At 45.8% G+C, this 14,383-nt stretch overlaps 1 protein-coding gene across 1 annotated transcript in view; it reads right to left on the bottom strand.

Moving 5' to 3' along the window:
* Positions 1-2,019: 2,019 nt before the first annotated feature.
* sgip1a (SH3GL interacting endocytic adaptor 1a) overlaps positions 2,020-14,383 on the bottom strand; it is a 50,888-nt gene continuing 38,524 nt past the window's right edge. The window contains 12 exon segments of the mRNA XM_079740044.1: positions 2,020-3,447; positions 3,909-4,073; positions 4,810-4,874; positions 5,714-5,916; positions 6,392-6,527; positions 7,137-7,292; positions 7,841-7,952; positions 9,122-9,181; positions 11,624-11,683; positions 12,520-12,673; positions 12,804-12,928; positions 14,043-14,382. Of these exon segments, the coding sequence (XP_079596170.1) occupies positions 3,425-3,447; positions 3,909-4,073; positions 4,810-4,874; positions 5,714-5,916; positions 6,392-6,527; positions 7,137-7,292; positions 7,841-7,952; positions 9,122-9,181; positions 11,624-11,683; positions 12,520-12,673; positions 12,804-12,928; positions 14,043-14,382 (1,599 nt within the window). The 3' untranslated portion in view covers positions 2,020-3,424.

Here is a 14,383-nt window from a genome sequence, read left to right as displayed (position 1 = left end):
TGCCACTTTTGTGGAATAAAGTTTCTTGCATATTTTTTTCTGCGGTTATTTTCCAATCAGCATGAACTACGTGGCCCATAATGTGTACAGTTGTTTCAATAAGCATGAGACTGAATGTACACACAGACATACACACACGTCCAGTTATAACTTTTATTGGTCTTGGAAAGAAGCAAACTAGGTTGTTTTTTTTTCAGCTCATCTTAGCGTTGTTATGTACTGTACAAACAGCTTGCACATGGGTCAAGTCAACGGTACACCACCAAAAGCATTCTGTCTCACAGCAGCAACACACAAACACAATCCCTGCTCTTCTCAACGTCAACACAGGCCTATGAAGCGGGGCAACATTCCACTGCACGGGCAGCCATCGTTTAGGACATCCTGTTATCGGAGCCAGATCCCAAAGACCCTCAAAGAAATCTCAAAGAAATGAAAAAAAAATGTATATAAAATCTGCCTTAGCCCATATTAACCAACCATTTTATGTTTGGATAATACATATTCCCTAGTGATATGCTTTATACCCTTTATTTATCGTTAGATTTCCAGTGGAGGACTTAAAAATGGCTGCCGGGGACAGGTTGCACCAATCGCTATTGGTCTTCAAATGGAGATAGCACAGTCGCCGCTAGCCTTCTTACAGCATTACTTGATGCATCCAGTTAGCTTTAGATGTGAGGTAGCACCTAAATCACGTCTTGGGACAGCTCAACGCTACCAGACAATCCTTGTTGGTACTGCTCCTTGCAATAACACCCAGAATGCTCCCATGGGATCGGTCTACACAGGAACCGTAGAAGGATGTCAGTAGAAACAGATTAATGTTAAAAACATGAGCTAGACGTTGGTTTGTTTTTACCCCCCCCCCTCCCAGCAGACTAAACCCAACAGACAACAGCCACCATGCCGGTTAGCTATGTTTCAAACAAAAAGTTGAATGAAAGGAAAGGAGCCGTGACTTGCATAGAGGAGCCGACGTTATGCTAAGCCATGTCACACAAAAGCCGCGTGTATGTAATGGTTGTCGTGGTCGGTGCATTTTTGTGTAGATCCCGCCAATGAAGGCGCGACTGTGGCCACTCCATAGTACTGACAATGGTGACACTTGGCAAAAATACAAATAAACCAATGCAGCCCACTTACAGTACATCGACTTTGAAGTTCAAGTCCAAACTTACGCTTTTGTTCTTAACCCGTTGAGTACCAGAGCGTTCAGGAAGTTCCAAATGAGCACAGTGTTATTCACATTAAAACAACATCATAGGTTTTATTCCCTCTTTTTTTGTCCATTTTTAAAAATATTTAGCTTATTGTCTTTAATAGAGGACAATCTGGGGATACACACATAAAATACAAAAACAAAAACATTTTGGTCAGCTTAACCGTCCCTCCAGTCCTTTCGTCGTGTCATCTCACAGAGACCATTAACCATTATGCTAATTAAAGCCATGGATTCAAAGCGCCGGATCGGGATACCTTGGTGGGCTCATGCTGCCTCGGCCCTAGACTAGGATGCACTGGTGCCCAGCGCAGAGTGGGAACAGGCATATGACTGGCAACATAAGGTCAAAGTTATGGATATAAGGTTAGGTTTTCAAAACCCTTCAAATCTTAAATGTTGGGCCAGGCATACGACAGCAAAGGTCAATTCGGGTGCATTGTCTTTTTCTTTCAGACCTACGGCTAGTGGAAGGTAAAGGTTGAGCTGGTTGCAGCAAACACTCTGGTCCCAGTGATGGTACAGCAGTAAAAACCATAGAAGAAGAAGTCATGCTACAATGTAAACTGGTTACATTTTGTCCTCATTGTCCTGACCATGTCTGATGTTTAATCCTGCCCACGGGGTAAATAACTCGGGAGTAACACTGCTTATACGAAGCATGACACAGCATCCAGTAAGATTTTCTTTCCACCCATATATATATATATATATATATATATATATATATATATATATATATATATATATTTCAAATCCTCTGTTGCACTTGGATTAAAAAAATTATATCTCAAATAAATTCAAAAAATTAGACCTTGTATACTGTACACGGGTTACCCAACTACACATATAAACAAAACAAGAGAATCAAATATTCATACCTATAAGGGTTCTTAAGTGTGATCCATTCAAACTCTATTCATATACAGAAGAACTTTTTACAACAATTCGTCATCAATAAATAAAAATAGAATGCTGTAATGTACTCTGGAGTCTATCGCTGTTGTTCTGGGACAACAGAAAGGCTATCTGACGACACAAGGAAAACACCAAACGCCCTTTAGGATATATATATATATAGATATATATCTATATATATTATATTCATATATATTATTTGATTTAAAATGACACTTTGTACATTTGATTTCTTCTGGGAAAACTGGTTGGATACTTTGCGACCAGAAACTAGCCTTTATCATTGCAGCTGCCCAACTGCCTAACACTGACTGCACGCTCCTTCAGAGAAATAATCATTTATATTGGTCTCAGTGCATTTATAATAACATAAAAATACATCGAGGGGATTTTCCTCCAGACCGAGCGGCACTTGACCCTTTATTACCACTAGGTATAGTTTGAGCCGGTTTCTCATGTTTCTATGTGACTCAACGCGTCAAACCATAAGAGTTAGCAGCATTGATGTGCTGGCAAAGTTGCGGCCAGACCACAGCAGTGGATGAGCTCAGAGGGGGGCAGAGCCATAACTGAATGTAGTGCTGTTATTTTACCTGTTTTATTCAACTCATCTGGTGTTGGCCCCGAAGTGTCACCTCGGGCTGCCTTGGTCAGTAATACAGACAGGGCGGCCCGGGACTAGAGCTGTCAGAGTCTTCCACACCTGTAACGAGTGTCTCCCTTCAAGGCTCCACAACCACGCCTCGCGTTGCGCAATCTACTCTGGAAGAACAGGGCTGAGACTGTGTGTGGGGCGCTTGGGGAGGCAGCTGCAGTGATATAGTAGAACACACAACCACATTATGGACACACCTGGGCGTGGGAGTGTGTGTGTGTGTGTGTGGGGGGAGGATAGAGAGAGAGAGAGACCAAAGAAAGGTTAGGTGAAACCAGAGAGAGAGAGGGTCCTGACAGCACAGCAACACCGATGTTCATGATTTAAATACAGGTTTTGTACGGGTACAATATCATCACATGACCTAAAAACCACAACGCTATATGCAAGTTATACAATACTGCTGGGTGAGGCTGCGTGACCTTGTCTCACTCCGTAAGGAGGGGATTCAACATGGGGCGAAGGGTGGTGGTGGCGGTAGTGGTGGTATTGGTGGTGCGGGGGTGCATCCATCATGTCTGTCGTGGTGTTTTGGTCCACCCTCTATCCCTCCGGGCCAGTCCTAATCCACAGGGAGGGTCTGTAGTGTTCCAGTGTTCAGTAGTAGTGTTCTCAGTAGCCGTCCTCACTTAATTGTCTGCCAGGTATTTTCCTGAGAAGACAGAAATTAAACATAGTCATGAGACAGCGTGAAACATGGCAATAAAGGTTAATATATGGTCACTGCTTACTATACAGTCATCAGTGATGGAACATTTGGGAGAACAAAATATAAGTAAATATCTTCAAGGCTATGATTTAAGTAACCACCGATGTAGCCATGGTAGATTCCTATAGGGAATTTACACCTCTTTACTTTGCTTGTAATGTTGCTCTCAAATTACAAGAATAAGGTTGGATGATTGGACTGGATCAACTGTGACCAGGTTTGTCTTTCCAACTGTCTAATAGCTATTCCTGATTGTCAAAGCATAGTGCCTTGCTGGTCTTTTGCCATTACATTATACGGGGGATACATCCCAACTGAGGACCGTATGCTTGGTAACAAAGGGGGGACAGACTGACAGACTGGACAGAGTGACCTGCTCATTCAAACTGGGTGGACGGACTGACCTGCGGCAAACCTCTTCTTGACCAGTGAGAAGCGGTAGCCGGGCCCGGCCAGCTCGATGTCACAGCCCGACAGGGTGCTCCCCTCGCTGGTGAACTGCACGGCCAGCGGGGCCGGCTTGCTGGGGCCCTCCGACAGCCGGAAGCGGGCCAGCAACGAGCCAACACCTGGGAGGGTAGGGCGTACACAGGGCGGGGTTAGAGTTGGTTGAGAGGGGTTGGGTTTCTTCACCCTCCGGACTTCAAGTAAGTATTCAAGTCAACATGAACCCTTAAGGCTCAGCTATGGTTCCATGTCGACGCAACGCAATGACCACGCAAACGCTTCGGCGGAGTCGTGAACCTGTTTTGGTTCTGTGTCGGGTTTTAGTTAGTGGACCAATCACAGCCCTTGCTACTGCGTCGCCTCGTCAGGCTCTTGCGCTGGAGGCAAGGAGGGTCCGCAAAGACATAATTGGTCCGTAAATTCATTACGTCAATGTGTAGCCATAACTGAGCCTTTAGCGTATCAAGGCTACCAAAACAAACATAATTGAGACAGGCAGTCTGTGGACAGAGCCTGATCTATATGTGTGAAACCATCTCTCAACCATCTACAGTATATAAGGCAATGGCATGCTTCCAGGAGTAGCCAACCATAAAGATACATATTTTTCCATGAGAAATCGGAACCATCGTCAGACAGAAGAGGGCATCAGTGAACACCTATGAGTTTGGCATTGAGGATGAAGGTTTTCATGTTCACATGGTTTTAGTGAGATTGGGCAGCATACAGTGTAAAAAAGTCTGATGTAGTCTGATGAATGTTCCCATGCAAAGGCCAGAAGTTATTGTGCATGTTAATATGAAAAAGCAAGTTTGAACACTTGGAATTGATATCTATAGCATTTATCTGTGAACGCACCTCCATTGTCAGACTTCTGTGAAATATCCGGAATCTTCCAAAGGATTCGTTGGTGCTCCGCATTCCTGTCACAGAGAAAGGGAAAAAGAAAACTAAATATCCCTCAAAGCCAGAGTAATCCAGTTTCTTATTCAAATTCCCTCTGAAACCACCAACAGGATAAGTAATGTGTAACTACTGCCTCATCAGCAAGATGTTAACCTTGCAAGATGTTCATTGCAGTATATCACTTTTTTCCAATGGGCAATAATGAGTTTTGCATGATTTCAGAGGTTAGTGCACTGATAATACTTCACGTACCTCGCATCTGCTTATAGAGCGACGATTCGAGGAAAAAGTATACTTTCAACTGAATTATTCTGAAGGATTGTGCTTACAGAAGCACTCTGCCTCGTCTATAACACCTGATGTAACTTTATCGGTCAGATGCTAGACTGACTTTACAGGAGAACAACGTTGGCTTTTGAGTATACAATTGGAAATGTTGGCCATGATACAAAACTAAACAATCTGTTTTTTGAGAATAAAAAACATTCAGCAAAGGGCATTCTCCCTGCTTTACCCCGGCTATCACTACAATAATTATTTAAAAGGTGACATATTTTACCACCAGGTGTGAGTGTGATTAGCATCTAGGTGAAAACACCCACTTGTGATGTCAGGCGAGGCAGATTTTCAAAACACCCTGTAATGGTTAATCACACTCACACCTGGTGGTATAATATGTTACCTTTAACTATTTGCCTACATTAATCTTCTGTGGTCTGAGACTTTGACACATGTACCTCTGATGTGGTAAGCAACCATTGCTTCATCTTGACAACAACACCACCCCTCGCAAACAGATTAGCAGTGTAAGTGAGTAAACCATTCGCAGTGCCTGTGAGTGAAGGCCGGACTGTACCATTGGGCAGGGGGGAGCACGGCCTGCAGCTTGGACACGCCCCCGTCGACGGGGGTCAGGAACTGGACATTGTTGAGGGCCACAGGGGTGGACATGGCGTCGCCGTTGAACTTGTAGTCTATCCTGAGGTCCGTGCTGGCGGCCTCACACCTCCAGCTCACGGCCAGGTTCAGGGGCGTGGACTGGTGACTCTGTGTCGACACCTGGACACACACACACGCACACGCACACGCACACGCACACACACACACACAGCTAAGGCATATATGTAAACTAACATTACAATTCATTAGATTACACCTACATGGGAAACGTGTTTGGTTTTCTTTTGGACGGCCAGACTAAAATTAATTCACCAAGCATAATAAAAAGAGTGTAATTTAGTTGGTTTGATGCACCAGCAGCTTTTCAGGAGTTCATTTCAAAGCTTCATTATCAAATGAATGACATATTTTTCAACATATTTTTTAAGTGGAGCAGACTCCGTCCAATGATTTTCCGTTTTGGATTTGCTGGTCGGTTCATGTACGTTTGGGGTTGAAACCCTCTATCGCTTCCTGGTGTACGGCCTTCCCTTGCGTCAATGTGCAGATCCGCGTCGTTTCTACAAGTTGTGGCGTGGGGGGCGTGCTGCACTTGGAACTTTAAACCCAGCGTAATAAGGTGCCCTGGGTTTACCTGGTACTTGAGCATGTCCACGTTATAGTAGGTGGCCTGAGGTTTCTGCTCGGACACCTTCTTCAGGTGGCTGATCAGGTTTGGCATGTTCACCCAGAAGTCCTTGGCATCGCCCTTGGCCTTTGTGGTGGTGTCGCTGGGTGGGGCGGGACACCGCGAGAGTTAGCACAGCGTCTTGGTGCACTGTTGACTAGATACTATGCAATATAATGGATACGATGGCATACGGATGACAGGCATGATGCAACTGCTTCTGGGCAGTTACATCATCTGGATATCAAGGTAAGTCACGAATGGCAATGGTTTAATCTTTAAGGACTTTAAGTACACCATGTGCTCATCCTTATTCAGGTTGCATTAAGTACAATAACTCATTTACATTCATATTTCCATTGGGATTTGGTTTAGATTAGTTAGTAGATTGTCATCTTTCAAGACCATGTTTATTAATGATGGCACATTGCTTTGACAGATCCCTTAATACAACAAACCCGCTGCCCTTTGGGAGATAATAAATAACGCAGCCAGTATCTATTATTGAAATGTTGTGATATAGTATGTACCATTATTGCTACAAAGCGGTTCCGACTAGTGTGGTTTGAGTAAAATACAACCTTTTTGGATACGTGCGGTCAGAACAATGCATAATACAGCTCAAGAAAACCCCATGTGATATGACATTGGACTATGAGCGTGTGCATTACAGACACATGTGGGTGGCCTGGGGTTAGAGTGGTGCCTTTACCAGCAGAGCAGCTGGGGGTTAGGCAGCACATGCTCCAGGCGGCTGTAGTTGGTTATGCTGAAGGTTAGCACGGCGGGACACGGGTTATTGGCAAAGTGCCGCGTGATCCCCGCGGGAAACGACAACACCATCTCGCCTATGATCTTCACCACGCACCTGAAAGAGCGAGAGAGAGAGCGAGAGAGAGAGAGAGAGAGAGAGAGAGAGAGAGAGAGAGAGAGAGAGCGAGAGTGGGAGAGGGAGATGTGTGTGATGGATGTGTGAAAATGAGGTACAGACAAATGGAAGATATTGGCATTTCAATATGGAAATGCTCATATATTCAATATGTTAAGCTGCCAGGATTTGGGTGGGCTGGCTTCAGGGCCGGTGCTCAAATAACAAAATAGATACACAGTGTGGGATTACTTTGATCTAACGAACGGTTAATAATAATGATAAGGATGTTTCAATTGTTCTCCCACAATACTTATTTGATCAACATGGTGGCACGCTCACCGTTCAGTGATAATTGGAAGCACTCTCACACTATGGAAGCTGTGTGTCTTTGGAAACCTTTACACTCTATTCATGTCTCAACCGAGAAACAGATCAGCCCCCCCCCCCCCCCACAACCCATCCCCACCTCCCACCGTGGTCCTCTCTTGAACTGAAAGATGCATGGAGTCGTATTGGGCGTGAGGAGTGGTGGGTTGTGGACGTACTTGTTGGTGTCTGCTCCTTTAAAGAAGGCGTTGACCGTTTCTGTGAAGGCAGCCGCCACGGGCAGCGTGTCCTGGGCCCCCATGGTCAGGGGACTGGGGCCTCGGGAGCAGCCTGGGGACAATTACAAATACTGGTAATGAGAAGACTACCACACACACACACACACACACACACACTCTATAACATTGTCACTATTGACGATCAGTATATGATATAACGTTATACTGATATATATGATATAACGGTTCAACTCAACAACTGTGGTTTGTTACATAGAATAATAAGGCTATATTATAAGGTAAGGGTAAGGATATCTGACAGATTATGATATGATAGTGATCATTATATGGATAGAGTTACAGCCCTAAACTTAGTATAGCCTCACTCATCAATGCAGTCTCATCAAAAAAAAAGTTGAGATGGCACAGCTAAAACAGAAAATGTTTTACATGTCTAATGTCTCGGCAAATTTTACTCAAGACATTATCATCTAATCTTTTCCTATTCAGGTGTATGCATGTGACACAGAGAGACAATTATCATGTAGAAAATGACATGGATGAAATGAAGGACAGAGACTTGAAGTGACAACGAATATTAGTGCCATTAAGGTGAGATGACTTTAGTGGACAGACAGAAAGAGAGGACGGACATTTCAACGTTCTTTCAATCCTAGTGTCCATATACTGAATAGTACAGTATATATTGCACATTAAGATTTTAATCAATGTTCCCAGTTATTCATCTACACATCAGGCTGACAGTGAATGCAAAGGCAGCCAGAAGAAGAAGAAGAGAAGAGAGAGACAGAGAGAGATAACAGGGCCAAAGAGAGCTCCATGCATACTCCAGAGCGTGCTGTTAGAGCCATGTTGACCCCAGCACAGCCGGTCAATGTGCCACAGATCAAAGCCAAAGTCAGGGAGAAACAGTCTTAAGGTAAACCACCTGAATGTTAGTAGGAAACATGAAGAATGAAGAGTTTCCAGTGGTATGAGGGACAGCCACCGCAGATGAGATCAGAATGACAAGATACCAAGAGATGCTGGAAGAAGATTTTGAGAGAGAAAGAGAAAGAGAGAGACTAGGCCATTGCACGGCCGACTGGTGAAAGTGGTCTCAGCCAGGGCATAGAGATGATAGGTGAACGATGGAGGAATGCAAAGAAGGAGAAATGAAAGGGAGGGCAGGAAGGAGAACAGAGGAGGAGGAAGGGCCGTGGTGGGCAGCTTGCACATATGATTCTCAAGATAGCCCCGGCACATTGGACGACAACTTACCTTCAAATGTTAAATAAAACTTCCCTCTGTCAAACCATACCAGGGACGGCTGGTCATTCTCTGTGTTGGGAAGGGGGAGTAAGGGGGTGGGGGTGGGGGGCAGGAGTGAGTCAAGGAGAGGTGGGGTGGGGGTTGGAGGATCGTAGAGGTGGGTGAGGAGGTAGGGTGGTAAAAAAAAAAAAAGAAGGGAGCAAGGAAAGTGGTGGAGGGATGAGAGGGAGGGGAGAGAAAAGGAGAGTAGTGTTGAGTCTCACATGGCACATCTGTCTCATGTCACGGCGGAGGTGAGTCGTACGGCATGGTCATGGCAGTATGTGAGAGAAACAGACAGAGGGACACAGACAGAGAGAGAGAGAGAGAGAGAGAGAGAGAGAGAGAGAGAGAGAGAGAGAGAGAGAGAGAGAGCGAGAGAGAGAGAGACTATGACAGAGACAGAAACAGAAACAGAGAATGAGTCTGAGAGATTGAGACAGAGAGACAGAGAATGTGGAACTTAATGTTGTTTCTTGATGATGGACTCAGAGGTGTCTAGCCTGGAGTCTTATGGAGATGCCAGGGTGAGGGTGATGACGGGGTAGAATAAAGGATTTGCCCTTCTCAATGCAAACGTTTTTTTATACAAAACCAACCTCAAGATCCAATGGATCTTGCTATGTAAAATAAAAAGTATGCTTTCTTCATATTTGTGTGTATTTATAAATATATAAAACTTATTTTATACTTATTATAATATACATCATATAATATAAAATGTACATCCAATTGACCATGGTCTATTATTCTCAACCTAACATAAGCTGACCTCCTTATGTATAAGGCAGTGCGGTTGTGTCGTCAGCCTGTAGAGGTCACTGTTGAGATTGGAATGGAAGGCAGAGAAGACAAAGAAGAACGTTGGGACGCGCTACAACGAGCATTACTATAATTTAACCTTCTTACATAACAGACAATGGGGTCCTCACAGGGACATTTTGCACGCAGTGAATTTGGACTCTCTCACGTTTGCATGAACGAGACACACACTAGCGGCGAGCCTATGCTACGTACCTTTGTACCTGCTATGCTACGGCTAGTTTGACTAGCAAAATCACTTAGTGCTAGCTAAAGGCAACACTGTCAAGATGGAGGACATAATCAATGGGAGGGCCCCCGATGAGGGGAAGGGAGAAGGTGGCCAGGTGTGGAGACGAGGACAGGGGGTTTGAGCGAGCGGTTTGAGGTGCAGGTGCCGGGGGCGGGTGTCAAGAGGTTGAGTGGGTGTGGAGATGAGCAGGGGGGTGGGGGTGGAGGTGGCCCCGTGGATGGGGGCCCACGTCGACACAAGAGACTTGGCTTGAACCCGAGGCGGCCCTGCTCTCCTCGAGTGGAGGCGAGGGAGTAGAGTCTGGCATGAATAGCAAAAAGCCGTGGCCACTCCACAGCTTCATTCACATGCCAGGCTTCAAACGGCTGCCGCCAGGAGCAGCACTGGGGTCTCGTACAACGACAGGAGAGAGAGACAGAGAAAGAGAGAGAGAGAGACAGAGAGAGACACAGAGCAAGAGAGAGAGACGGAGAGAGAAAGAGAGAGAGACAGAGCGAGAGACGGGGAGAGAGAGACAGACAGAGACAGAGAGAGAGAGAGACAGACAGACGGAACATATGGAAGACCTTGTAGGGCTCTCTCCAGGTTTAAAGGTGCGTTACGAAACCCATAAAGCTGGCACTGCGCTGCGTTGAAAAGAACACACAAGGTCTGTCGGCGAGAACCAGGAGACAAGATATTGCCATGGCAACGCAGGCAAGACCATTACAGATGCAACGTGTGTGTGTGGGGGGGGTTGGAGGGTGAGGGTGAGAGAGAGAGAGAGAGAGAGAGAGAGAGAGAGAGAGCGAGGACAAAGACTGTCTGGTTGGGTAGATGAGAAAACTCAAACATTTTGTTATTTATACAATCAGGTCACGTCCTTTTGTTTTTTCAAAAATAGAGGAGACACATATAGCAGGATGAAAGACAAGACTGTGGTATGTCTCTGAGACAGAGTAAAGATTAAAGAAAGAGATATACTCAGGGAGATACGAGTGTGTAAATGGCCCCATTGCAAATAAAACACAAGATGTGTTCCCTTCAAAGTATACCTTGATCAATTAAGATGTCCCACTTGAATGAAAACATATAAATTAGTGTTGATGAATGCATAAGCTTTAACAATGATGGAGCCCAGTAAAGAGATATATTAGAGAAATTAATAATAGAAAAATCCATATGTATCCGATGCCCCTTAGACCAGCAATAAGAAGAAGTCTTCAAACATTAGGTTTAACATGTTTGAATGTACAAATGAAGACAATGACAGGGAAAAGTACAGAAACCATTGAATTATAACCTGTGCTATTATACCGCCGATGCATTCTGAGTAAAATGCATTAGCAAAATGTCTAACTGAACAAAAAACATCAAAACATACACAACTTTGAAACCCCACCACTCTCACCACCACGCAGGGTGCACAGTTACTATACCTGCCAATGAATCAAAGTGTCTCTCAAACGTTGGTAGCTTGTCTACATAAGCATCGTCTTCTGATAGAGCCCGAGAGAAACAACAGACAGGACAGGACACGGACAAAGGGGTAAAATATAATAAAGAATGTCAGACAGAAGAAAAGAATAAAGAATGAAGAAACTGATGAAACGAAAAAAGGTTGCAAAAAGTAAAACCCAGACTTAAATCACAAATATAGAAAGAAAACCTCCAAACAAGCAATACATTGACATTGAGAAATCTTAAATTGCTTAAAGCTATTGCAGAGCTTGAAGAGGGCCGTTGATTCATAGGTTGACTGCACCCTACAGAACTAGACTCCCCTCTGCTTTACCATTTCACACGTTTGGTGTGGGAAATAGTTTATTCCAGTTTCACATGCTGGAAGTGTCTCTGCAACTTCAACAACACAGTTCTGTAGCCAAACCGAAGACTCAGGATCTCCTTTTATGGAACGTCCGATGCAGAGGAAGGCTGCAGATGATTCATCTGCAGTGACTAAGCCACACCAATCTAGGGTACCCTCACTGTACATGTAACTGAAGTGGCACGACGAACAGTGGCCATTTAATATCCCGCTTAATAAAGCCAGCTGGATTTCCATGTTTTACATGCATGTTCAGTAATTGTAAAAAAAACCTTTCTTTAACTCTGCAATCGCAATCATCTAATTAACCCGTCTCTAGTATTGCTTCAACCACATTCAACAACAACGGAAATAATGGGAAAGCTTTGCGAATAGCAGCAAGATCCAAGACTGTGCAGCGTGAAGCTCGATCAATCAAATCAAATTAGCTCAAATGAGGACCAAATGAAACCGGGAGCAGGGAAGGCAAATGGAGGAGGATGGGGTGGAGAGCAGCTTCACACACACCTGACACGGACACGGAGAGCTCTTTACCGACGGTGGGCGTGGTGGCGGTGCTCAGAGAGTTGTTGGAGGAGATGGACGAGGTGCTCTCGGCCCGCGCCAGGGGGGCGATGGGCGGGGGGCTGGCCGAGTGCAAGGGGCCGCTGGACAGCCGACCCTGGATCGGGGGGGGGGGGGGGGGAGAGCAATGTAAGGATCTTTACTGCATGTGCTGTTGCTCGTCTTCAGAAGGGTGCGGGCCATCTTTGGAGCCGTTGGAGCGAGGCAGCTTGCGTCTCAAGACTCACCACATCCCCGGCAGCGGTGGGCTTCCCTGGGGGGAGTTTAGGTCGCGATGAGGGCCGGGGAGGAGGAGGAGGGGGGATGGGGCCGACAGAAGACGGGGTGGAGGGCCTGACCGGAGAGGAGGAGCCTAGGAATGAAAAAAAAAAAGGACATGATTAGAATACAGAAGAACACAAAAAAAATGTGATACATGTCATTGTTTTAGGCTGGACGTGCATATCTTAAAGCAAAAACCATGTTAACGATTGACTCCTATATTGACTGACTTCATCTCCCCTAATACCATTTGGTAAACACAACAACAATTTCGACAGTCACTTAAAGCACATTCGCCCCCATCAGTACAATAGAAAAGTTGTTCCTGTGCGTGGAAAGTCAGTCCCTACACAGAGGAATAAGTGCAAGCCCTTCATTCAGAAAGACAGTGTGGAATATTAACACCATCAAGGGTTCAGCTTTTATCAAGCTGACAGTTTTCCCATAGCGGCTCCCATCGGCAGAGTAAGAATTCCTGCTCTGATGCGAGCCGGGATCAGCTGCCGTGTCAGCAGAGTGGCTCTGTGTACTAGCTTGACTCTCTCTGTATTGTCTTCATGGAGTGACCTTTAGTTTGGTTCAACACAATGTTGTGTCTCCGTAGACTACAGGGGGAACTGAATAACTATGAAGAGTCTCTGCCTATCTTGCCCCGCCAAAATGCTACTCCAAAATGACATTGATTCGTTTGACGTTCTTGTTCTAGTTCTCTTGGCAGTATTGCAAACCTCCTGAATTGATCCAACTCCAATACTAAAAGAAAAAACACAATAAATGTGTAGTATTTCACCTTTGGATCAAACTCAAGAGGACCTGAAGTTCAGTGGCATCGTTTCAGTAGGCCCCACATAGTGTAATACAACAGTGTTGGACTTGCTGTAGCATCTAAGGCATGATATTAGCTAACCCCAGAACCACAGGGGTTCTGTCTTAGAATCACAACAAACCACCTTTTTTGCAATATTCCGAAGAGGGATACTGCAAGAAAAGCATCCTGGATGTAGGGTGCTATTAGCACCCTACATCCAGAATGCAACACCAACCAGAATGGTTTACCGCTCACCAGAGAGAGAAGGGGGCGGCAAAAGTCATTCTGGGCAACGTACAAAAATACCACACAGGAGCACGAGCAGAAAGAATCCTGGCAGGACAGAAAGAAGAGCGTCTGACAGCAATCTGCAAATGCAGGAGACGGAGCAACCCACCGCTGGCCGTACCCGTGGCCCCGGAGGCGGGGCCTGGTGAAGAGACCACCGCGCGGTACGTCGGTGGGGGAGGCGGTGGAGGCGCACTCCGGCTTCCCTGGCCGGCACCGCCGTGGTCTTTGGGTGAAACCGGTCCTTCTTTGTCCCGCGGCACCTCGGGGGGCGCGGCCTCTGGGCTCTGGGGCTGTTGATGTCCCCCCGGGGGAGAGGGGGGGGGCGGCGGGATGGAGCACATCGGTGCCTCTGCCGCGGGAGGAGCAGGCACTCTGGGGGCATCGGAGTCTTGGGGGGGGCAGGAGGCCGGGGGCGAGGGCAGCAGAGGGGCCGGTGCAGCGGGGGGG

The sequence above is a fragment of the Pollachius pollachius genome (assembly GCF_949987615.1).
Source record: "Pollachius pollachius genome assembly, chromosome: 7".
Lineage (NCBI taxonomy): Eukaryota > Metazoa > Chordata > Actinopteri > Gadiformes > Gadidae > Pollachius > Pollachius pollachius.
Note: the sequence above shows the minus strand (reverse complement) of the source record. Positions and strands in the feature narration are given on the sequence as shown.